Here is a 26,395-nt window from a genome sequence, read left to right on the forward strand (position 1 = left end):
TGGGAGAAGAAAATTCAGCCACTGTTGTCCGATTCATAAGATAGAGCCTAAAATTGCAATATGTTCCTTCTTGTGACTTTCATGCAGCTAGGAGCCACCAATAACGCCAGGTGAGGGAAACAGAAGATGGATGCACCTTCCTGAACAAACAAACAGTTTCATATGTAATGGAAATCCAGGACAGAAAATTTAATATATATGCTGTGTAGAAATACAGGAGCTGATTTGTACTACCTGTGCACCTCAGTGACATTTACTGCCAACAGGCAAAAATCAAACCAATTGGATTGGCCACTTATATTTGGCAAATATGAGATGATGATTGGCCTTGCCAGTAGTAAAAGTAATAAAAATAAAATCCAGTATGACTACAGCAAAAAAAAAAAAAAAAAAAAAAAGAGTGCTGGGTGCATGCTTGATTGCAGGGAGGGATTTAAGAGGAATGAATACTATTCGTTTGACAGATACATTGAGTTACTGGTTTTTAATGTATATTTCTTCCAGAGCAGAAATTGTTACTAAACTAAAACATTAAGTTTTGTTTAAAAGGCCTCTTTGTCCCCCTTTCCCATTACCACACCCACACCTCTCTCTTTCCTTTCCTATCACAGCTTCTTTCACCTACCTCAGAGTTTTACTTCAACTCCTTGTCCTCATTACCTTTGCAGGACACTCAATATTCTCTTCTTACAGCAGTGTTGTGTGCTAGATTCATAACTGGCAACACTTCTCTGTGTTTTCAGGAAATGTTTTAGGATCTATAAGCCAGGGGCGTATCTGCGTGGGGCCACAGGGGCCTGGACCCCCCTACCGCCGCCAACCTTTGCTGGCAGGGGACCCCAACCCCCGCCAGCCGAGGTCCTCTCTTCCGCTGCAGCAGGCTGCAAGTTGCAAAGCTTCCTGTTCTTCTGAGTCTGACGTCCTGCACGACGTCAGACTCAGAATTTGAAACTGAGTCTGACGTCCTGCACGTTGTACGTGAAGGACGCCAGACTAGAACAGGAAGCTTTGCAACTTGCAGCCTGCAACGGAAGAGAGGACCTCGGCTGGCGGGAGGTTGGGGTCCCCCGTCAGCAAAGGTAAGCGACGGCAGCGGGGGAGGGTTGGCAGTGGGGGGGGGGGGGGGGTGGAGAGAGTCGTTGGTGGCGGGGGGGTCTGGCAATGGCGGTGGGAGGGGGGGGGGCTAAAATGTGCCCCCTCCCTCTGGCTCTGGCGCCCCCTACCGCTGGAGTCCAGATACGCCTCTGCTATAAGCTATGATATCTAATGCTGTAGTACCACTAGTAGTACTGTATGACAAAAAAAAATAAAAGATAGGGAGAATACTTAAACACTGGTCTTTAGAACATATGACAAAAATGTCACAAGACGACCTTAATTAACTTTGTTTTATATATAATGTTATGAACCGCTTCTAGAAAGTGAGAATGGTGCTCAGAATCAAATGTATGTGATCAACCAAAGGACTGGTAGTCACCAAATTCAATCATTGCACCGTAGTCCCTATTAAGGAGGATATCACTAAAGAGTTCATGTGTAGAACAGCAGAATATTATTTTCAAAAATAAGTATAAAACTTAATGGACTGAGCAGCCAGTATTTTGTTTAAGGAGCTATTTTTGTTGCCAATGTGATATATTTTGAGGATACAAATTTTGAAGATGCAATTTAAATGTCTAAGCGGGAAGAGTTGTTTGAGGATTATTATTAATTCATCTTTTTAGAGTTTTATGACCATCCTCCTGAAGAAGCCGCTGGTGGAACACAATTTCGTGTTGAGGAATCGAGTCAAACTTAGATGGACAAGTACTTTTTGTCGATTGCATGCTGATATCATCACCTGATTTACAGATTATTATAAGTCTGGATATTTTGGACTGGTATTCAATTGATGCCGCTGTCTTAGCTGGAGTCTATAACAATTCAAGAAGACAAAAATGGACGCTTCTGGGATTATTAGTCATTTTGAGTTCTACTTATTTTTGAGAAAAATAACTTCTGCTATACTACACGTAACTGTTTAGTGATATCGTTCTTGATAGGGACTACAGTGCAATGACTGAATTTGGTGACAACCAGTCCTTTGGTTGATCACATACATTTGATTCTGAGCACCATTCTCACTTTCTAGAAGCTATTCATAGCATTCTGGGATTTATTTATTTAGATTTTGCTCACACCTTTTTCAGTAGTAGCTCAAGGTGAGTTACATTCAGGTACTCTGGATATTTCTCTGTCCCAGGAGGGCTCACAATCTAAGTTTGTACCTGAGGCAATGGAGGGTTTTATAGATTTTTTTTTTTTGTTAATTAAGGTCTTCTTGTAATATTTTTGTACTGTATGACCAGCCATAAGAAAGAGAAGGCAAGTTGTACTTTTTCTCCTGTGCTGTTGTTGCTTCATCTCTTTCTACAGTCTACTGATTTAAGACACAAACTAATCAGCAAGCCATAAAAAAATAAATAAATAAATAAAGAGCAGCAGCACAGGAGATCTAAGTGCTTTCATCTCAAAATTAAGATTTATGTGGTTAAAGAAATACAGAATACAAACATACATACTTTGTTTATTCTGGCAAGTTCATTCATGGCTTGCTTGTTTCCAGGCTCCAGCTTCAAAACAATTTCAAAATCTAAAATATAAAAACAGTTAGTTTAATTGGTAAGAAATCTCAGGTTTTGATATGGGGCTGGTTGGTTGTATTACTGTAGAACTTGCCATAGGTACAATAAAAATGGCTATTGTTAAATTAGAGCTAAATCTTTGCATGTACCACAAGGGGGGACACTATGCACAGATTGGTCAAAGAAGTCTTTTTCAATGTGTGTGTGTGTGGTCAGATCTGGCAAAATAAAAGTGGAAAACATACACAATAATAATTAGCAAAAAGTACTGTAGCCTTGTTAACTAACTTACGCCTAGATTCCATAGATGGCGCCTTAAAAATATCAGCGCCAAAAAAAATATGGCTAGGCATATCCTATAAACTACGCCTAAAATTTGGCGTGGTTTATAGAATATGTCTAGTGCCTGTCCACGTGACTAAATTTAGTTGCAGGTATTTTCGCCAATTTGACACAAATACCTATGTCTAAGTTAGACGCTAAATGGATGTATTCTATAACAGAGCACACAGTTTTTAGAACTACCCAAGACCTGTCCATTCCACACCCATGGCCACGCCCCCTCATCCAAGCTGCATCTTAGAATTTAAGCACATCACTTTATAAAATACGCTTAGAAAGTTGTGCGCATAAATCCTAATTAATGCCAATTAGTGTTAATTGCCGGCTAAGTGGCAATTATCAGCATTGATGCACTTGTTACGCTAATTAAGTTGTGCACGCTAATAAGAATATAACCTGATTTGCATGCGCAACTGAAGTCACAGTATACAGAATCTGAGGGTTAATGACTAGAAAATAAGCTATAAGTGATACCTTCTATTGGACTAATTCAGGTGACTAGGTTTCGAGAGCTATGCTCCCTTTATTAAGCTTCAATACAGCTTCATCATCCTTCAATCATGTTTTTAGAGGGCAGTTCTTTAAGAGCTGCCTAGAAGGTGCCTAATGCAGTGGCTCCCAAACCTAGTCCTAGAGGCATCACAGCCAGTCAGGTTTTCAGGATACCCACAATGAATACTCATGTGAGATTTGAATGCACTGCCTCCACTGCATGTAAATCTATCTCATGAATATTCTTTGTGGATAGACCGAAAACCTGCCTGGCTGGGGTGACTCCAGGGCCAGGTATAGGAACCACTTGCCTGTTGGGAGCATACTCTCTAAAGGAAGGTAGGTGCTTTCTTTGCTTTATAGAATACAAGAATAACTAGGTATGTGTGTGTGTGTGTGTGTGTATATATATATATATATATATATATATATATATATATATATATATATATATATATATACATGCATAAGTGTGTAACTCACTCACCTGCAGAAGTACACACTATGGAAGATATGCACACAGTCTATTATTTATGCGAGTATGTGTCTGTATATGTGTATTAATGACTAGAATACTGGCATTTACGTGCACACGCTGCCTAAATCTACATGTCCTACTTCCTTAATGTGCACTACATACCTGCTCTACAGAACAGCTTTTGAGGTAGATGATAGCCTCACTCCAAAAGTTAACAAACAGGCTTTGTACTTTACTGAACAGGCCCCTACCCTAAAAAATACACGAGTTACCTTTCATATTGCCATAAATCATTAGGTGATTAGGGGTTAGTATCATTTGAAAAGTGTGCTTAGTGAAAATTTTAATTATTACAATTTGGTGGACAAAAATTACAAGTTTTAAGATGAATCAATCATTTTTGGTAGACCCTGTGATAAAGATTCTATTAACAAGACAACTTTGCTCCTTCATAGTGGAACTCCTTTTCCTACTGCACTCTGAGCTGACTGAGTCCTCCAACATGTTCCCACTGATAAAGATCACTTGAACATTGTCCATTCCTGCTATATGTGCTGCAAAGCTGTCTTCCAGATTTTGTTATACCCAGATCATCATACATTGAGCGTTTTATGACACCTGGAAGCTTGTCGGCCTTCCTTGTCTGTTCACATACACCACTGCTGTGACATTGTCCAACAGAATGCAAACTGCCCTGTTCTGAATCAGAGATTGAAATTCAATCAGGGTTAGCCAAATGGCTCATGTTTCCAGAAAGTTCTAGATTATGTTGCTTTTGTCTGGGACCAGCGCCCTTCAGCCCACTTGCCCATACAATGAGTTCCCCAGCCACTGAGGCTGGCATCCATCATAATTACTATCCAGTCTGGAGACTCCAAACTCATCCCTTGTGCCAAGTCAAATGTTTATAACCACCATGTCAAACTTTTCCTGGTCTCCTTTGGCAGGCACAAAGAAACACTGAGATCTCTCTGCAGTGACCATCGAGAGAGAACAGATCTTTGTAAAAGAGGCATATGAACCCTCACTCATGGGACTAATTCTAATGTCACTGCCATGAAGACCAACAAGGTTCAAGGTTAGGTTTATTCGATATCTTGCTTAAGGTATGACCATCAAAGTGCTGTACAATAATCAAAAGGAGCATAATAGTACAATAAAACAAACACCGAAACAAAACCAAGAATTTATGAACAACACAGAAACAGAAAATTCTGCTCTAGTTTAACAGGCTCTGACTAGTTGATCACACTCAAGTGAGCCAGAATCAACAATTGAAGGCTGCACAGAACAGGTGGGCTTTAAGCCCAGCTTTAAACTCAGGGACAGAATCCACTGTTCACAGAGCTAGCAGCATGACGTTCCACAAAGTGGTGCCCATTCCATAACCACTGAAGTGCAATAGCTACGCAACAGCACAGCTCGATGAGTGGGAATAACCAACAGTTTTTGCCGGCTGGAGCGCAATGTTCTAGAGGTGACATAGGGAATCTAGTGAAAGGATAAAAAAAGCTAGGGACCTAGATTGCAAAACTTTATAGACTAACAGGATTTTATAATTATCCAGTATTCCATGGGAAGCCAATGTTCCAAGTTGCAGTAGAGGTGTTACATGGTCAAATTTGTGTGCTTTATGGAGCAATTTAATGGCAATATTCTGAATCAGTTCCATTTGCTTGGTCTCCCTATGGCCAACCTTCCTCAAGATAGCATTTCAGTAATCTTTATATGTTATAACAAATGCATGAATAAGGACACATAGAGGATCCTGGATGAAGAAAGGTTGAACAGAGTGGAGGAGGCGCAAATGAAAGAAACATGTCTTGACCATAGACAAAACATATTGATGAATAGATGAAATATATTGATAAAAAGAAACTGGAGTCTAATATGACTCCCAGCACTTTGATAGAGTCACTAGGTGTCAAAGTGACCTTACCTATGGTAAGGAACGATGAAGGTCAGGGATGCGGTGTTTTAAATATTTGCAGGCGAGTTTTCTGAATGTTTAGCTTCAGTTTATTGTCCTTTATCCAAGTTTCTAATTGTTGCATCTTAGTTCCTATCAATGTAAAAGCGTCTATGGACTCCAAGGTATCTTGCTTAGGGTCAAAAATTGCTCCCAAATACTCCAGAATTTGAGATGGTCAAAACTTGCTTTTGGATGTGCTGACCACATGTACCAAATCTTGAATAAACTCCACTGCTCAGCCAGTGACCCTTAACAATTTCTTCAGAAGATTTTACATAAATGAGCCAATTGCCCAAATAAGAATACACTAAAATACCTTTCTTTTGCAAAGCAACTGCAACTTCTATCATCATTACCGTAGAGAAAGTTCTGGGCAATGTACAATGTAACTACTAGGCCAAAGGGAAGAGCACAAAATTGGAAATGTTGCCCTAGTACTTCAAAATGCAGGAAACACTGACAAATCTGGTGAATAGGGATATTTAGGTAGGTTTCCATAAGATCTAGGAAGATTAAAAATTCTCCTTGACACACTACCACAATTACTGACCTTAAAGTTTCCATCTGAACATGGGGCATTTTGAGGAATTTGTTGATATCTGGGCCCATCTCCAGGAAAACAATGCTAACCAACCTCTGATGAGAGGTTCTGAAAGATGGACTCACAAAACTTCAGTGTGAATTCTTGGAGGCTCCAGAAGTACTTGAGGTAGAATCTCAACCCCTTCTACACCCCTTTGAAGGGACTGACTTCTGAATGTAAAATGACTATGCTGTATACCACTAAGTCCTCCTGCCCTAAGTTTCCTAGAATTTCTAAAGCAACCACTACTGGGAAAAAAAAAAAAAACTCTAGCAGATTTCGGTCCATCTTCTGGAAGCCAAGGTGTCAGATTCCAATAAAATCTTAACAAGTTTCTTCAGATCTGCAAACAATTTACCTCAAAAAAGGAACTTACTGAGAGGAATTTTAAAAGATATATTTGCTGACCAACTTCTAAGCTACAAAAATCTGTGAACTTCTAGAAAGGCCATATTGCTGGCTTAATCCTTAATAAGATCATGCAGAGAACCTGCTGGATAAGCATATTGCATCTCAAGGTGGTCCTTTAGAGAACTGTCCACCAACAAATCTTGTAAGGAACCTTCTGGACACTGCTCCATCCAGCAAGAGAGGTGTGGGCTACATAATGACCACAAATGCCCGCTTGCAAGGCCATGGGTGAAATTTCAGAAGCTTACTTCAGAAGAACTTCCATCATATGGTCTTGATAATCTTTCAGGCTGCTCCATCTTTCACTGGAATGGGTCATTTTCTTAGTCATTGTCAGTTATGGTCCCCAGAAGTCAGATGTCAGTTTTGGCTTTTATCTGGTTCTGGGTTCCTTTCTTTGGTCCGGATCCACTTCTCAGAGAAGTGGGTTTTATAGCACAATAAAACAACGCACAGGTGTGGCTTGAAAAAAGGTATTTTATATCAAAATAGGCTTACAACAAGGGTAGGGAGATATTACAGCGCTATTTCCGTATGTCTCAGGGTCTGCCTGTCCCTCTGATTCTGTGTGCATCTTTCACTGAATGAGTGTCTGTCTTTCTGTTGGGGCTGATGAGGGGGGGGGGGGGGGTGTCCCATGTCTGAAGGTGGGTATATCTGAAGGTGTGGGGTAAGTGTCTGAGTGTATGTGTATGTCCTGTGTGTGTGTCTGTGTCCCTCTCTGGGTTTAAATATCTGAATTCTTTTTCCCAGCACCAGCCTGTGTTAAAATTTGGTTTGTTTGATCTTACGTCTCCTGTCACGAAACAACTAGAAACCTGCCTGGGGTTAGCCCATGGCCACTTAGAGGGTCTATCACAGCTCAGGTCCACCTGCACCTGCTGCTTGTGCTCTATAGAAATGTTAAATAGTAGTAGTAGTAGTAGTACACTAGCACCTTCCTCCCACTGACTCAGTCACAACCGCCTCTGTGTGAGTCTCCCACTCACAAATTATCCCCAGTGATTTCTAGGTTACAGAAGCCACACTACCAGTGGTCCCACAGTTCCCAGAAAGCACTCACAGAGCCAACACACAAACCACTAGGATTCTTTATCCAGTCTAGACAGGCAGAATGAACAAACAATTGTGTTTATTCTTGGAACAGTGGACAAAAATGTGCAATTGTCAAACAATAACGGGTAACTGAAATATGGATCAATTAGAAAACTAACTAAAACATTTGCATACTGTCTAAACAGTACCTGGGAAAGAACAAGACATATAATTGTTCACAGAGCCTTAGCAAAAAGATCTCTCTTTCTTCTTCCAGGCTAAGCAACAGTCGACACTACTGGGTAATTTCAAACTCCAGGTCAATCAGAGCCCAGTCAACAAGTTTTAAACATATACTGCTGTTTGCTTTCTGCTTGTGTTAAAGAAAAAGAACACTCAGTTCCCCATAACAGCTTTAAGCATAAACATGCAGCATCTGCTGGCCACATAGGAGAAATACACTTCAGACATAATTAAAACAGGGAAATATCCAATACATTTTACAGGCTTAAAACACACTGTTTCTTCACATCTCCCAATTACCAAAGAGGTGTGGATTCCTTTGAAGGTCCAGTTCTCAAAAAGATAGTCTGTCTGACTACCCTTGTCAACTAATCCCTTCAAGCCAACTAATCTCATCAGGCCATTTCATCCCATCAGGTAGAGAGACATCCTATCTACCTACAGTAACATCACCAGGGATCAAACCAGGAGGGGGATGAATGTCAGAGCTGCTTGCATTATTTACCCAGAGGCCTCTAGTGAACTCTCTGGGTAGGGGCACTGACTCTTCAGTTAGATTAACTTTCAGGTTGGGCTCTGAACAGCATAACGTACTGCTGATAGTCATCACTAAAATAACAGCATCTACCTTAGGAAGACAAGTCCTTCCTTTTCCTCCAATAAAATAGGATAGAGCTTGGTCATGGACTGCCCTACTCGGAAACCCTGCACCTAGTATGTCCCACTTTGTTGAAATCAAGTCTTTTATGGCTTAGTGTACCAGAAATGCTCATGAGGACTATGCGAATTCCTACCAGCAGAAGGGTTCTTAAAGGAAAGGTTCATAGACCATTATTAAATTGACTTGGGGAAAATCCACTGCTTATTTCTGGAATAAGAAGCATAAAATGTATTGAACTTTTTCGAGATCTTGCCAGGTATTTGTGACCTGGATTGGCTAATGTTGGAAACGGGATGCTGGGCTTGATGGACCTTTGGTCTGTCCTATTGTGGCAATACTTATGTACTTAGCACTAGTTAACGAGGGATCCATGATCTCCGATTCCAATATAACCTGAAAAATGATAATTCCTCATGCTTGAGTCACACAATAGAAGGATACTGTCTTGGAGGCACATCTTTTGCAGAAAAAAAAATCTCTTGCTCATGGTTCAACAACTAGTCCAAAGAATTCTGGTACTATTCCCCCAAATCAGCAGAACCAAAGAAAAATGAATCTTCTAATTCATCCTCCCCTGAAATTCTAGGGTGTTGAGGATCCCTGGGATACTCTCTTCTAAAAGGTCCCGGCAATGAAACCCTTCTTCATACAGTAGTCACGGTGCAAAAAAAAATCAGTACACATTCAGGAGAAACCCTAATCAAAAACATCAGGATTGTACTGAATAGGACTCAGAACCACAGTTTCCGCATGCACGACAGCTAATGCAGGAAGCACCTTAAACTCAAAACCAAGTGTTCAAAATCATTCGTGGTTTCTACCAAAATGCCAGCACTTCCTTAACCGGGTTAGAAGCAACAACAGCTGGACACCACCAAGACCAATGGTGCTCCCCATTTACAACCCAGCACATATGCTTATCTGTGTGGGCCATCATACCCTAGCAAGCAAAAATCCCAGTAGACTGTGCCTTGAGGCAGCAAAAACCAAAAAGAAAATTCAGTTTCTCTCCACCCTGGGTAAGGCTGTGTTTCCCAGCTGCTCAGGAAGCTACAGATAGTTGAATCAAAAGATTTTTTTTTTTAATCTGAAAGTGTCTGTTGCAGCCTCATCAGTTTGGGCACCCAAGGACACTTCTCTATCTGAGAGAAAATGACAGAGGCACAAAATGGTCTGTAGTCTCCTCAGTACAGGTTCTCAAGGACGCTTCCTTACCTACAGGAAAATGACTGAAGCTCAAAACAGCCTACAGTATGGGTCTCAAAGACACTTTCTTACCCACAAGAAAATGACAAGCATAAAATAGTTTGCTGTCTCCTCAATACGGGCTGCCAAGTACACTTCCTTACCCGCAGGAAGATGACTGAAGCACAAAAGTCTCAAAAACTGCAAATATTTTAAGGGGGGGGGGGGGGGGGGGCTAGGGATGGAATAGGACCTGGGACACCAAAGGTATAACAACCCCTGGCTTCACACACTCTCAGCCATTGTTACTAACCCTAGGGCAAGACAATTAAATGACATTTATTTTAAAATAAAATTCTTCATAAAATCTAACAGAATAAGATCCTGCCACACCTAGCCCCAGCTGCCTAGGATAGCTCACCCTACCATCTGCTGGAGACCCATTGGCTGCACAGGTTACTTAAATGGTGATTATCACAAATCAGTTCTCAGTCTCTACCTGCTGGCAGGACAGCATACACCCAAACATCTGGACTGGTCTGGAGAAATAATGAATGAGGATTTCTGCCCAGATAAATAGCTTTGAATATAAGGTGGATCACTGTCAACTAAAAGTCTCCATTTATTCATTTAGAAGGCCAGGCCAGTGGAAGCCGGTAAATCATGCACATACATAATTTGCAAGGTACTGCAATACTGTCTTCAACAATACATCAGGCTGTGTACATATTTATATGTTTTACAGACAAATGAATATCTGTGAATTTTTAATTAAAAAAGAAACACTACTATCTCATCAGAATATTCTTTCCTACATACGCTATTTCTTTCTCATGCTTTCCATGACCTTGAGTAAGGAACACTCACTTTAAATTAAAAGCTGTTTTTTTCTATTATTCAAATACTTCTGTCTCACAAATTAACTATTGATTTACCCATGGACACTGGTCCTAAATTCACATTTACAGCCAAACTCCCCCTTGCCCCCCCCCCCCCCCCCCCCCGCTCCAGATCTTTCTTGCCACAATCAGACAATATTAACTGTCAGGATCACCCCTGGAATTATCTATACTTTAGAGGACAGCACTCAAAACAGTTCATTCATGCAATGATTAATGAATGGGGCCCCAGTGGCAGAAGAGACTGCAGCGGTGGCTGCTGCATTCTCTTCCTCCCTGGACCCAAATAGCCTAGCATAGGATGACTGCCACCACCACTAAATCTTCCTCCCAAGACTGGTGTGGTTGACCACAGAGCCTTCCTCTCCATAGAGTGGAACCAGCCAATAGGCCAGTGGTCTCCAACCTTTTTCATGTAAAGGGCCACAAAGTGGACACAAAAAAGCTCTGGGGGTTTATACATGTAAAGATATATTTTATTATACCAATGTTACTAACTGGGAATAGAAAATATTCTTATTTATGATCCTCTGGAGAATGCACTGGATCCAGCTTTTACATGTTTCTCAAGCATCTTCACCCTCTCATTTCTTCAGGTTTTCCTGAATAATACAAGGCCTGCATCACATTCTCCAAACTACATCCCTTATCTATACGTCCTTACCAAGGTGCAGCCCCCAAAGGTAAATGCAGCACTTTAGGTGGAATCCCACTAGCAACTCCAACAAACACAATACTGACTTCTCTTTCCTGCTGGTGAAGACAAGAACAGCTAATATCTATCTATGACAGAAAAATTGAATTGACTCACTTGAAGGATGCAGCACCATCAGGAGGCAGGTAGAGAAAAGGCTCCGCAAAGCTCCGCTGGATGGTATGTGCCTCTTATCGATGCTCATGTGCACGCAAGTGCATCAATGTGACTCTGCAGGCACATGTGACCAAGTGGAGTTTCATGGGGCCTTTTCTTTACCTGCCTCCCGATGGCACCACATCTTTCAGGTAAGCCAATTCATTTTTTCTGTCTCTGTTATGAAGCCGCAAAAATGGACTGCTGGGGCTGCATGCAGCCCGCATATTGGAGACCACTGCAATAATCCACTGAGAGAGGAGATGCTGTGTTCGACCGTGCCAGTCTTGGGAGATAAAGAATACAATGATGAAAGTAAACAACTGCCTTAAATACCATTACAAATAGGTTCTTCCTTTAGGTGCTCTACTGGTTGAAAGGTTTTGGTAAGGACTATATATCAAAGATCGATTGTTTTAATTTCAGCTGCTGCATGCTTTCTTGTCATATCCCCATGGTATAAAAATCAACAGTAATATTCAAGAAATCTCTCTGTTTGCCAGTTCTTGAACCTTGCCATAAGTACATAAGTATTGCCACACTGGGAGACTACTACTACTACTTAATATTTCTAGAGCGCTACTAGGGTTATGCAGCGCTGTACAAAATAAACAAAGAAGGACGGTCCCTGCTCAAAGGAGCTTACAATCTAAAGAACGAAATGTCAAGTTGGGGCAGTCTAGCTTTCCTGGGTAGAGGTGTAGAGGTTAGTTGCCGAAAGCGACATTGAAGAGGTGGGCTTTAAGCAGAGATTTGAAGATGGGCAGGGAGGGGGCCTGGCGTATGGGCTCGAGGAGTTTGTTCCACGCGTGGGGTGAGGCGAGGCAGAAAGGGCGGAGCCTGGAGTTGGCGGTGGTGGAGAAGGGTACTGAAAGGAGGGATTTGTCTTGAGAGCGGAGGTTACGGGTAGGAACGTAAGGGGAGATGAGGGTTGAGAGTCCATCAAGCCCAGCATCCTGTTTTCAACAGTGGCCAATCCAGGTCACAAATACCTGGCAAGATCCCAAAATAGCTCAACACATTTTAAGCTGCTTATCTCAGAAATAAGCAGTGGATTTTCCCCAAGTCAATTAAAATGGTCTACAGACTTTTCCTTTAGGAAGCTGTCCAGACCCTTTTTAAATTCCGCTAAGCTAACCGCCTTTACCACATTCTCTGGCAACGAATTCCAGAATTTAATTACACGTCGAGTGAAGAAAAGGTTTCTCCGATTTGTATTAAATTTACTACTTTGTAGCTTCATCGCATGCCCCCTAGTCCTAGTATTTTTGGAAAGAGTAAACAAACAATTCATGTCTACCCGTTCCACTCCGCTCATTATTTTATAGACTTCTATCATATCTCCCCTCGGTCGTCTCTTCTCCAAGCTGAAGGGCCCTAGATGCTTCAGCCTTTCCTCATAGGGAAGTCGTCCCATCCCCTTTATCATTTCCTTTGCCCTTCTCTGCACCTTTTCTAATTCCACTATATCTTTTTTGAGATGTGGAGACCAGAATTGAACGCAATATTCGAGGTGCGGTCACACCATGGATTGAAACAAAGGCATTATAACATACTCACTTTTATTTTCCATTCCTTTCCTATTAATACTTAACATTCTATTTGCTTTCTTAGCCTACGCAGCACAATGAGAAGAGGATTTCAATGTATCATCAACTATGCCGCCGAGATCCCTTTCTTGGTCGGTGACTCCTAACGTGGAACCTTGCATTACATAGCTATAGTTCGGGTTCCTCTTTTCCACATGCATCACTTTGCAGTTGCTCACATTAAACGTCATCTGCCATTTAGACGCCCAGTCTCCCAGTCTCGTAAGGTCCTCTTTTAATTTTTCACAATCCTCTCGTGATTTAACAACTTTGAATAACTTTGTGTCGTCAGCAAATTTAATTACCTCACTAGTTATTCCCATCCTAATTAAAAACCAATGAATCCCCAATCAGTTAAGGGCACTTTGAAAGGGGAGTCTGGTGACAATAGCATAAGATCTGGGCCAATTATTTTGTTAAAGGGGAAAGTTATGGAATGAGGACACCATCAGAGATCAGAAATATATCCTGAGCCTATGTGGCTGTAAGTTTGTTTCAATAAGGCACTGGCCAGTACACCAGTGCCTTATGGGATTTTTTTTTTTTGGTTGTGTGGATCCTAGAGGAGGATTCAAAGTATATGCATGACAGAGTTACCAGGGTGGACCTCTTTTCCTTTTTGTGTTACTAGCCATGCCGGCATTTTTATTTTTTAAGATTTTCTGATTGTACTAAAGAAATCGAGCTGGGCTCATACAGACAAATGTTGATAGCTGCTTATGTAGAACTTGGGGAAAATGGCCATATAATCTCTCTCTCTAAATAGGAACCAGGTTTTTACACACACAGTCCCCACCTCCCTACTCCCAAAGACAATACATAGGAAGAACAGCAAGCAATATTGTGTTTAAAGATAAAGTATAATGTCTTATTCACAGTTAACAGAGCAGTTTACTAAAAGGATTAAATTAATTGTTTTCTCTCATTCTGTGCCTTAAGGTAAAATCCCTACTTAAGTCCTTAGCTTCCATCTCCTACATACCTTCCTTTGCCTTCTCCAGCTTTCCCAGTGCTGCTCTAGCAGTCCCTCTCCTGGCAAAAGCTTTAGAATAGGAACCATCTATTAATATGGCTTGTGTGCAGTCTTCTTCCGCCTCTTCGTATCTGAATGAAAAAAAATATAAAATCATACCAGATACTCTATGGGCCCTGCTTACTAAGGTGCGCTAGCATTTTTAGCGTGTGCTAACGGTAGACACACCTACAGGAATATATGGATGTCTCTAGCGTTAGCACACGCTAAAAACATTAGCGTGCCTACAGTGTGGCTTAGTAAACAGGGCCCTAATTTTATTTTTTTTTAAAATACAACTTTTTTTTTTAATTATCATTTAGAAAAAGACTGAAGTAACAGTGTACAGCTTTTACTGAAGTACAAAATGTCTGTACTCCACAAAACTTATTTCCTTAGGAAATAACTTAAATATTGGGGGTAATTCTACAGTGGTTCACCTATATATAGGAGCCCAGAAAGCAAATGATAGGCATGTATTCTATAAAGAAAAGAATGTGTCTACTTTCCTTTATAGAATATTAGCATAATCAGGTATATACGCATGTATGTGCTTAGGTGTAAGTATCATTGTATACAGCTAAGTGCCTGTGATAGCACGTTGAAATTATAGCATTCTATAAGATATGCACATAAATATATGCTCTGCTAATATGCACTAATGCAGATACATGTATATTTACAAAATTGTGCAGAAATGCATTTTCAGCATGTACATGCACATGTACTCATTGATAGTGGAATAGGATGGGCCACATGGGCTGTGGCCCTACCAATATTTTGCCCACTACGGCATCAACAACTAGAGTGGAGCTTCCCAAAATCTGGGTCAGAACCCCAAATGGGGTCCCAAAACCTATTTGGGGTCATAGTGAGGTAACATCAAAAACTTGTTCAGCTAACTTTGGAAGCTAGCCAGACCATCTTCAGGGCTGAAATTCTCCCCCAACCCTGCTCAACATGTAAATCTTCTATGTGCTAACAGTTCTCTGCATAATGAATGAATAAATGATCCAACTGCAGAAAGTCATTAGTCGAGCTGAGATATTGAAGAAGTGTCTGACGGACATCTAGGAGATGCAGGGACCAAAACTCCTGCGGGCACAACTCATCCCAAAATGCGGGAAGAAATACCGGCTGATTAATGTGAAAAGCTGACACCACTTTTGGAAGAAAGGAGGGGACCATGCAGATCATGCCCCCTTCGGGGTAAAACTGCAAGAAAGCATCCCGACAGAACAACACTCAAAGCACAGACACTCTGTGTGCCGATGACACCACCACCAGAAAGACTGCTTTGAAGGTCAAATCCCACAAAGCAGATCGGCGTAAGGGCTTGAAAGGATCCTTCTGCAGCACATGCAGAACTAAGTTCAAATTCTACTCCAGGCACGGAGCCTGCAAAGGAGGCCGAAGCCAACACTCTCCCTTCAAAAAACAGATGATGACCGGATGAGAAGCCAATGAGGCCCCAAGGATCCCTCCCCTGTAACAGGCCAAAGCTGCAACTTGCACTCGTAGAGAATTGTAAGCCAGCCCTTTTCCCAAGCCTGCCTGCAAGAAAGCTAGAATATGGGAAAGGGAAGAAGTGAGTGGGTCAACTCCACGCTCAGCACATCATAATTCAAAAAGCCTCCACACCCGTACATATGCGGCTAAGATGGAATGCTTCTTAGCCTGTAGCAGCGTTGCAATCATGTCTGGGGCATACCCCTTCTTCCTCAACTTCGCCCACTCAACAGCCAGGCCGTAAGACCAAAGCAGGAAGGATCCTCCATCTGAAACAGGCATTGCACCAGTAGGCTGGGAGCGGCCGGGAGCCGAAGCGGCTCGCCCACTTGCAATCAAACTAGATCCGCAAACCACAGACACTGAGTCCAGTCTGGTGCTACCCGAATCATCTGACCTGGGTGATGAGAATCTGATGGAGCACCCTGCCCAACATGGGACAAGGTGGAAAAACAGAAGCAGTGCCCCCATACATGGCTGGATGAGAGCATCCAGCCCTTCTGACCTGTGATCTCTTTTCCTGCTGTAAAACCAAAGGGCTTTGGCGTTGTGATGGGTTGCCATCAAGTCCACATCTGGGGTCCTCCCACCTGGCCTTGATCGGCTAAAATGCTGACTCCGAGAGCTCCTATTCTCACGGGTCCAGGAGATGCCTGCTCAAGAAGTCCATGTGCATGTTTTGACTTCCGGCTATGTGTGCTGCCAACAGCTGCTGCAAGTGAACCTCTGCTCAACTGACAAGGAGGTGCGCTTCAAGAGCCAGTGGTGCACTGTGTCCCCCCCTTAGTGATGCGGTGCACTGCGTGTCCCCCTTTACCGAATGATGTAAGCCACCACCGTCATGTTGTCTGAGAGGACCCAAACCAGTTTCTCTTCCACGAGGGGAAGAAACGCCAACAGAGCTAAGCGTACCGCCAGAAGCTCCAGGCGATTAACTGGCCACCGAGCTTCCTCTATGGACCACTGCCCCGTGCCATAGGCAATGAGTCCCCCATCCCAAGAGACTGGCATCTGTGATGACCACCGTCAGTTCTGGACTTGACAAGGGGAGGCCCTTGCATAAACTGGCATCTAGCAGCCACCACCACAGCCTGTGTCAAGCGCAGGAGCCTTGCGACCAAGAAGAGATTGCTGAAGTGGTCTCATTTGCACTCATGCCCAGGGTACGATATCCAGGGTCGCCACCATGGACCCGAGAACTTGAACATAATCCCAGATCCAAGGAGCCGGGTTTCAGAGCAGGGCCGGACAGCCAGCGAGGGTGCCAGACCCCATAACCAGAGATGGTGCAAGACTCGATGTCCTGAGGCGAAGCAAGAGTTGACAGCCAGAGATGGAGCAAGGAGCGATAATCCGAGTCACCACCAGAGTTGGACCCAGGCTTGACATCCAAAGATGAAGGAAGACTCACCTTCTGGAAACGGAAGAAGGCTTGAAATGCCTAGACAGAAGAAGACTTGACAGCCAACGAGGGCGCCAGACCCCATAACCAGAGGCGGAGTGAGATTTGATGTCCCAAGGCTCGATGCCCAGTGATGGGCGAGGCTCGACACCCAGAGGTGGAGCAACCCACCTGGGCAGAGGAACCCCCTTCCCTTCGATGTACTCACAGGAGAGGCCTGTGAGGAAGCGATGCCCCCTTCCCCAGTGCCTGAGAGGTCTGCTACAGACCAGACCAGACCCACATCAACAAACAGTCCTGAAAAAAATAGGACGCCAGCCCTGGAGAAAACCAGAGGGCTGTGCTGTGAAGAACGTGGCAACAGAACCTGTGTCCTATGGATAACAGACCACTGCACCAATCACTAGGGTAGCCGACAGACCCAGAGGAGAAGGTGGCAAAACCAAAATGACAGGTGAATTCTGGAAGGAACTCACAGGCTGGCCCTGTCAGAGACGACAGGGATTCCAGGAAGCATCATAAGACCAGCCAGTAAGAAGGCATAAAGCCGGACCTAAGAGATCAGATGGCGGGTCTGCCAAAAACAGAGCATCCATTTTTGAAGAGAATATTAAGCACACCCAAAGGTGGGATGGCTGTGTACACTGCTTGAAGCAAAGATGGCAAGCCGTGCCTGATCGACCAAGAGCCCGAAAGGAAACAAACCTGACCCGAGTAGAGACGGGAGAAGGAATGCCACCACTGCCACACCAAAGCCAGATGGGAGGCCTGCAAGAAATCACGTACTTGCATCCATGCTTTGTCAAGCCCAGGTACAAGGAACAGGACAGTTGCCCCCGAAGTGAAACATCTGGAGCCTGACCCTTTATGCTAGAAGTCACGGGAGCCCTGCAAGGCAAGTGCTACAGAGCAGATAGCAAAGAAAATCAATTTCTGAAGGGAAACCAGCGCTGGGAGGCTGACGAATGTGAGAAGTGCCAGAAAAGGATGAGGCAACTGAGCACAAGGAAGGCCTAGCCCTACAGGCCAAGAAAATAAAGCAAACTGGCCACAAAGGAAAGTGCAAGACTGCATCAAAAGGTGCCTTAAGAAAGCCAGTAAATGGTCTGGCTGTATCAAAACCTATTAAACGGGGAGGAAGCCCTCAGTCTATGGGCCTGGACGAGAAGGTCCTGAGAAATCTGAAAGCCCTCCAAGGTGGCGGAGGGGACCATAGGGAAACAGAGCATTGACCATGACCTGAAGGGACTAAGACCCCGGTCAGAAGGGCCACAACTGAAACCCTCCAGAGCCCCAGTCAGAGCCTGCATAGTTGGGGAGACAAAGGCCCAGTCCCTGAAGCATAAGAGTTGTCTACCTGCCATCCAGAGACGCCAAGGGTGATCTGTAACCTGTTTTTAAAATAGTCAGTAGAACATTGGCGGGTGGCCAATGTAATGTCGATTTTTAAAAATACTCTAGGGGTGATCAGGGAAATTACACACCAGTAAGCCTGACAGGTGCTGGGAAAAATAAGAATAAAATTAAAGAACACATACACAAACATGGTTTAATGGGACAGAGTCAGCGTGCGTTCTGCCAAGAGAAGTCTTGTCTCACCAATTTGCTTCATTTCTTTGAAGGCATGAATAAACATGTGGATAGTGGCGAGCCGGTTGGTGTAGTGCATCTAGATTTTCAGAAAGCTTTTGACAAGTGCCTCATGAGAGACTTTTGAGAAAATTAATAAGTCATGGGATAGGAGGCAAAATCCTTCTAAGAATTAGGAATTGGTTATTGGACAGAAGGGGTTAAATAACCATTTGCTGAGTACATCTCCGGGTCAGCATTTCTCGGATAAAGCAACAAGAAGAGATGGATCTGTGTTGGAAACTAGTCGGCCCTCTGTTACTGTGGGGAGTGGCGACTCCACGGTGGGGTTAATACAGCTCCAGAGGCACCCAGTCTACATGGAATGCAGTTTCGGACTTGGGAAGGGCCCTTTCAAGGCACTTTGCTACCATGAAGGCTAATGTACAATTGAATTTCACTAACATTGAACAGATTCGTAAAGATTTGATCCAGACAGCACAGAAGGTGGGAGATAATACTGAACAAATTAAGAACGCTCAAGTTTTGGCTACAACCTTGGTTAAGAAGAACTCCGTACTAAAAAGGAAGTTAGAATTTCTGGAAAATTCTGTGAGATTCCCAAATTTGCAATTAATTTATTTTCCTAAACTCCCTTTGGTGTCTGCTAAAGATATCTTTCAAATACAGTGATACCACGGTTTTCGTCGATAATCCGTCCGAAAACAATCGGCGAAATCCGAAACCAACGAAAACCGAGGCAATCATCAAGGGAAGGCTCAAACCCTTAAAAATCTCTCTCATGCACACATCCTGGGCAAAAACGCCACACTGAGCAGGAGAACGCGTGGGTTGCCCTTTGTTTTCGCAAAATTAGCAGCGAGGTCACGTGGGCACGCCGACGAAATCCGAGGCAAATTTTTCACGAAAAAAATCAGCAAAATCTGAAACTGACGATACGTCAACGAAAACAGAGGTATTAATGTAGTGTTGAACCAAGTTCTGGTCCTGCTAGAATCAATGTCTCCATTAATGCGCATTTATTATCTACCACTGGGTAAGAACGAATCTGTGCATTATTTAATATTTGTTCTAGTGTTATTTTGCATTGCACTTTTGCATCAGTGTTATGATTTGACACAATTATCTTATGTTTTTCTTACATTTCACTTGTATTCCTCCTCACAGTGCAGTGGACTGTATATAAGCTATGTGTTACCTCATATATATTATTTTTAAAACTTATATGCCACTTTCACCTTATTTTCTTTATTCTAAGTGTTTATACCTTGAATTATTTTTTAAACTGCAATAAAGCGAATGCTACATACCTGTAGAAGGTATTCTCCGAGGACAGCAGGCTGATTGTTCTCACTGATAGGGTGACGTCCACGGCAGCCCCTCCAATCGGAACACTTTCTAGCAAAGTCCTTTGCTAGTCCTCGCGCGCCAATGCGCACCGCGCATGCGCGGCCGTCTTCCCGCCCGAACCGGCTCGTGCCCGCCAGTCTCATATGTAGCAAGACAAAGAGAAGGGAAGACACAACTCCAAAGGGGAGGCGGGCGGGTTTGTGAGAACAATCAGCCTGCTGTCCTCGGAGAATACCTTCTACAGGTATGTAGCATTCGCTTTCTCCGAGGACAAGCAGGCTGCTTGTTCTCACTGATGGGGTATCCCTAGCCCCCAGGCTCACTCAAAACAACAACCATGGTCAATTGGGCCTCGCAACGGCGAGGACATAACTGAGATTGACCTAAAAAATTTACCAACTAACTGAGAGTGCAGCCTGAAACAGAACAAACATGGGCCTAGGGGGGTGGAGTTGGATTCTAAACCCCGAACAGATTCTGAAGCACTGACTGCCCGAACCGACTGTCGCGTCGGGTATCCTGCTGCAGGCAGTAATGAGATGTGAATGTGTGGACAGATGACCACGTCACAGCTTTGCAAATCTCTTTAATAGTGGCTGACTTCAAGTGGGCTACCGACGCTGCCATGGCTCTAACATTATGAGCCGTGACATGACCCTCAAGAGCCAGCCCAGCCTGGGCGTAAGTGAAGGAAATGCAATCTGCTAGCCAATTGGATATGGTGCGTTTTCCTACAGCCACTCCCCTCCTGTTGGGATCAAAAGAAACAAACAATTGGGCGGACTGTCTGTTGGGCTGTGTCCGCTCCAGATAGAAGGCCAATGCTCTCTTGCAGTCCAATGTGTGCAGCTGACGTTCAGCAGGGCAGGAATGAGGACGGGGAAAGAATGTTGGCAAGACAATTGACTGGTTCAGATGGAACTCCGACACAACCTTTGGCAAGAACTTAGGGTGAGTGCGGAGGACTACTCTGTTATGATGAAATTTTGTGTAAGGAGCCTGGGCTACCAGGGCCTGAAGCTCACTGACTCTACGAGCTGAAGTAACTGCCACCAAGAAAATGACCTTCCAGGTCAAGTACTTCAGATGGCAGGAGTTCAGTGGCTCAAAAGGAGGTTTCATCAGCTGGGTGAGAACGACATTGAGATCCCATGACACTGTAGGAGGCTTGACAGGGGGCTTTGACAAAAGCAAACCTCTCATGAAGCGAACAACTAAAGGCTGTCCTGAGATCGGCTTACCTTCCACACGGTAATGGTATGCACTGATTGCACTAAGGTGAACCCTTACAGAGTTGGTCTTGAGACCAGACTCAGACAAGTGCAGAAGGTATTCAAGCAGGGTCTGTATAGGACAAGAGCGAGGATCTAGGGCCTTGCTGTCACACCAGATGGCAAACCTCCTCCACAGAAAGAAGTAACTCCTCTTAGTGGAATCTTTCCTGGAAGCAAGCAAGATGCGGGAGACACCCTCTGACAGACCCAAAGAGGCAAAGTCTACGCTCTCAACATCCAGGCCGTGAGAGCCAGGGACCAGAGGTTGGGATGCAGAAGCGCCCCTTCGTCCTGTGTGATGAGGGTCGGAAAACACTCCAATCTCCACGGTTCTTCGGAGGACAACTCCAGAAGAAGAGGGAACCAGATCTGAAGCAGCCAAAAAGGAGCAATCAGAATCATGGTGCCTCGGTCTTGCTTGAGTTTCAACAAAGTCTTCCCCACCAGAGGTATGGGAGGATAAGCATACAGCAGACCCTCCCCCCAGTCCAGGAGGAAGGCATCCGATGCCAGTCTGCCGTGGGCCTGAAGCCTGGAACAGAACTGAGGGACCTTGTGGTTGGCTCGAGATGCGAAGAGATCTACCAAGGGGGTGCCCCACACCTGGAAGATCTGCCGCACTACACGGGAATTGAGCGACCACTCGTGAGGTTGCATAATCCTGCTCAGCCTGTCGGCCAGACTTTTGTTTACGCCTGCCAGATATGTGGCTTGGAGCACCATGCCGTGACGGCGAGCCCAGAGCCACATGCTGACGGCTTCCTGACACAGGGGGCGAGATCCGGTGCCCCCCTGCTTGTTGACGTAATACATGGCAACCTGGTTGTCTGTCTGAATTTGGATAATTTGGTGGGACATCCGATCTCTGAAAGCCTTCAGAGCGTTCCAGATCGCTCGTAACTCCAGAAGATTGATCTGCAGATCGCGTTCCTGGAGGGACCAGCTTCCTTGGGTGTGAAGCCCATCGACATGAGCTCCCCATCCCAGGAGAGACGCATCCGTGGTCAGCACTTTTTGTGGCTGAGGAATTTGGAAAGGACGTCCCAGAGTCAAATTGGACCAAATCGTCCACCAATACAGGGATTTGAGAAAACTCGTGGACAGGTGGATCACGTCTTCTAGATCCCCAGCAGCCTGAAACCACTGGGAAGCTAGGGTGCATTGAGCAGATCTCAAGTGAAGGCGGGCCATGGGAGTCACATGAACTGTGGAGGCCATATGGCCCAGCAACCTCAACATCTGCCGAGCTGTGATCTGCTGGGACGCTCGCACCCGCGAGACGAGGGACAACAAGTTGTTGGCTCTCGTCTCTGGGAGATAGGCGCGAGCCGTCCGAGAATCCAGCAGAGCTCCTATGAATTCGAGTTTCTGCACTGGGAGAAGATGGGACTTTGGATAATTTATCACAAACCCCAGTAGCTCCAGGAGGCGAATAGTCATCTGCATGGACTGCAGGGCTCCTGCCTCGGATGTGTTCTTCACCAGCCAATCGTCGAGATATGGGAACACGTGAACCCCCAGTCTGCGAAGTGCCGCTGCTACTACAGCCAAGCACTTTGTGAACACTCTGGGCGCAGAGGTGAGCCCAAATGGTAGCACACAGTACTGGAAGTGACGTGTGCCCAGCTGAAATCGCAGATACTGTCTGTGAGCTGGCAGTACCGGGATGTGCGTGTAGGCGTCCTTCAAGTCCAGAGAGCATAGCCAATCATTTTCCTGAATCATGGGGAGAAGGGTGCCCAGGGAAAGCATCCTGAACTTTTCTTTGACCAGATATTTGTTCAGGGCCCTTAGGTCTAGGATGGGACGCATCCCCCCTGTTTTCTTTTCCACAAGGAAGTACCTGGAATAGAATCCCAGCCCTTCTTGCCCGGATGGCACGGGCTCGACCGCATTGGCGCTGAGAAGGGCGGAGAGTTCCTCTGCAAGTACCTGCTTGTGTTGGAAGCTGTAAGATTGAGCTCCCGGTGGACAATTTGGAGGTTTTGAGGCCAAATTGAGGGTGTACCCTTGCCGGACTATTTGGAGAACCCACTGATCGGAGGTTATGAGAGGCCACCTTAGGTGAAAAGCTTTCAACCTCCCCCCGACTGGTAGGTCGCCCGGCACTGACACTTGGATGTCGGCTATGCTCTGCTGGAGCCAGTCAAAAGCTCGTCCCTTGCTTTTGCTGGGGAGCCGAGGGGCCTTGCTGAGGCGCACGCTGCTGACGAGAGCGAGCGCGCTGGGGCTTAGCCTGGGCCGCAGGATGTCGAGAAGGAGGATTGTACCTACGCTTACCAGAAGAGTAGGGAACAGTCTTCCTTCCCCAAAAAAATCTTCTACCTGTAGAGGTAGAGGCTGAAGGCTGCCGGCGGGAGAACTTGTCGAATGCGGTGTCCCGCTGGTGGAGCTGCTCTACCACCTGTTCGACTTTCTCTCCAAAAATATTATCCGCACGGCAAGGCGAGTCCGCAATCCGCTGCTGGATTCTATTCTCCAGGTCGGAGGCACGCAGCCATGAGAGTCTGCGCATCACCACACCTTGAGCAGCGGCCCTGGACGCAACATCAAAGGTGTCATACACCCCTCTGGCCAGGAATTTTCTGCACGCCTTCAGCTGCCTGACCACCTCCTGAAATGGCTTGGCTTGCTCAGGGGGGAGCTTATCCACCAAGCCCGCCAACTGCCGCACATTGTTCCGCATGTGTATGCTCGTGTAGAGCTGGTAAGACTGAATTTTGGCCACGAGCATAGAAGAATGGTAGGCCTTCCTCCCAAAGGAGTCCAAGGTTCTAGAGTCCTTGCCCGGGGGCGCCGAAGCATGCTCCCTAGAACTCTTGGCCTTCTTTAGGGCCAAATCCACAACTCCAGAGTCATGAGGCAACTGAGTGCGCATCAGCTCTGGGTCCCCATGGATCCGGTACTGGGACTCGATCTTCTTGGGAATGTGGGGATTACTTAGAGGCTTGGTCCAGTTCGCCAGCAATGTCTTTTTGAGGACATGATGCATGGGTACTGTGGACGCTTCCTTAGGTGGAGAAGGATAGTCCAGGAGCTCAAACATTTCAGCCCTGGGCTCGTCCTCCACAACCACCGGGAAGGGGATGGCCGTAGACATCTCCCGGATAAAGGAAGCGAAAGACAGACTCTCAGGAGGAGAAAGCTGTCTTTCAGGAGAGGGAGTGGGATCGGAAGGAAGACCCTCAGACTCCTCGTCAGAGAAATATCTGATGTCTTCTTCCTCTTCCCACGAGGCCTCACCATCAGTGTCAGACACAAGTTCACGGACCTGTGTCTGCAACCGTGCCCGGCTCGACTCCGTGGAACCACGGCCACGGTGGGAGCGTCGAGAGGTAGACTCCCTCGCCCGCACCGGCGAAGCTCCCTCCGCCGACGTAGTCGGGGAGCCTTCCTGGGAGGCTACCGCACTGTCGGAGACCTCACCCCGGACAATGGGCCAGCCGGCGCCTCGCTCGACGGTACCGGAGGTGCAAGCACCCCCGGTAACGGAGGGGTAGGGCGCAACAGCTCTCCCAGGATCTCTGGGAGAACGGCCCGGAGGTTCTCGTGCAGAGCGGCTGTGGAAAAAGACATGGAAGCCGATGCAGGAGTCGATGTCAGAACCTGTTCCGGGCGTGGAGGCTGTTCCGGGCCGTCCAAAGGGGAGCGCATCGACACCTCTTGAACAGAGGGCGAGCGGTCCTCTCGGTGCCGATGCTTACTGGGTGCCGACTCCCTCGGCGACCCAGAGCTCTCGGTGCCGACACGGGAAGGGGACCGGTGACGATGCTTCTTCGATTTTTTTGAACGAAGTACGTCACCGGAGCTTCCCGGCACAGACGAGGAGGACGTAGAATCCAGCCGTCGCTTCCTCGGGGCCGAGGCCGAAGAGGGTCGGTCTCGGGGGGGCTGTACCGCAGGAGCCCTCAGGGTAGGGGGAGACCCACCCGAAGGCTCACCGCCACCAGCAGGGGAATGGATAGCCCTCACCTGCACTCCAGACGAAGCACCACCGTCCGACGACATCAGCAGACGAGGAGGTCTCGATACCACCGACGCAGCCTTCCGATGTCGCCCCGATGCAGAGGGCCGATGCCTCGATGCACTCAATGCAATCGGGGGCGAAGATGAAGGTCCAGGCGCCGACGTCGAAGCAGTCGATACTCCCGGTGCCGATGCCGACGAAGAGCCCGGAACAAAATGTTCCACTGGGCTAACCTCGCTACCTGAGTCCACTTTTGTAAAAGGGAACACAGACTACAGGCCTGAGGGTGGTGCCCAGCCCCCAGACACTGAAGACACGACGCGTGCCTGTCAGTGAGCAAGATTACCCGGGCGCACTGGGTGCACTTCTTGAAACCGCTGGAAGATTTCGATGTCATGGGCGGAAAAATCGCGCCGGCGAGATCAAAACTCGAAATGGCGAAAATGGCACCGCAAAAATAGGGGGAAGAAAAACTTCACCGAGGCCTAAATAGGGCCTACCCCGACGACGAAAGAAAACTTACCGGGGCAAAGACTGGAAGTACGGGAAGGGAGAAAACCATAAAGGTCTCCTTCCGACACCTTTTTTTTTTAGAACGAAGTCGATAAACGACGCGCGAGGTCAACTTTGGGGCGCGAACGGCGAAACACGACCGTACCGAGCGCGGACAAAAGAAGACTGGCGGGCACGAGCCGGTTCGGGCGGGAAGACGGCCTCACATGCGCGGTGCGCATCGGCGCGCGAGGACTAGCAAAGGACTTTGCTAGAAAGTGTTCCGATTGGAGGGGCTGCCGTGGACGTCACCCTATCAGTGAGAACAAGCAGCCTGCTTGTCCTCGGAGAAAAAAAATATTACTTGTTAGATTACAGGCACGTCATATCATCCTATCTTGATCCCTATTTTCTTTAATACGCCAATTCCTCCTG

At 45.8% G+C, this 26,395-nt stretch overlaps 1 protein-coding gene across 1 annotated transcript in view; it reads right to left on the reverse strand.

The window, feature by feature from the left end:
* RPAP3 (RNA polymerase II associated protein 3) overlaps positions 1-26,395 on the reverse strand; it is a 126,280-nt gene that overhangs the window by 37,251 nt on the left and 62,634 nt on the right. Inside the window, 2 exon segments of the mRNA XM_030216402.1 lie at positions 2,562-2,632; positions 14,347-14,468. Coding sequence (XP_030072262.1) covers positions 2,562-2,632; positions 14,347-14,468 — 193 coding nt within the window.

This window comes from Microcaecilia unicolor, chromosome 10, assembly GCF_901765095.1.
Source record: "Microcaecilia unicolor chromosome 10, aMicUni1.1, whole genome shotgun sequence".
Taxonomy (NCBI): Eukaryota; Metazoa; Chordata; class Amphibia; order Gymnophiona; family Siphonopidae; genus Microcaecilia; species Microcaecilia unicolor.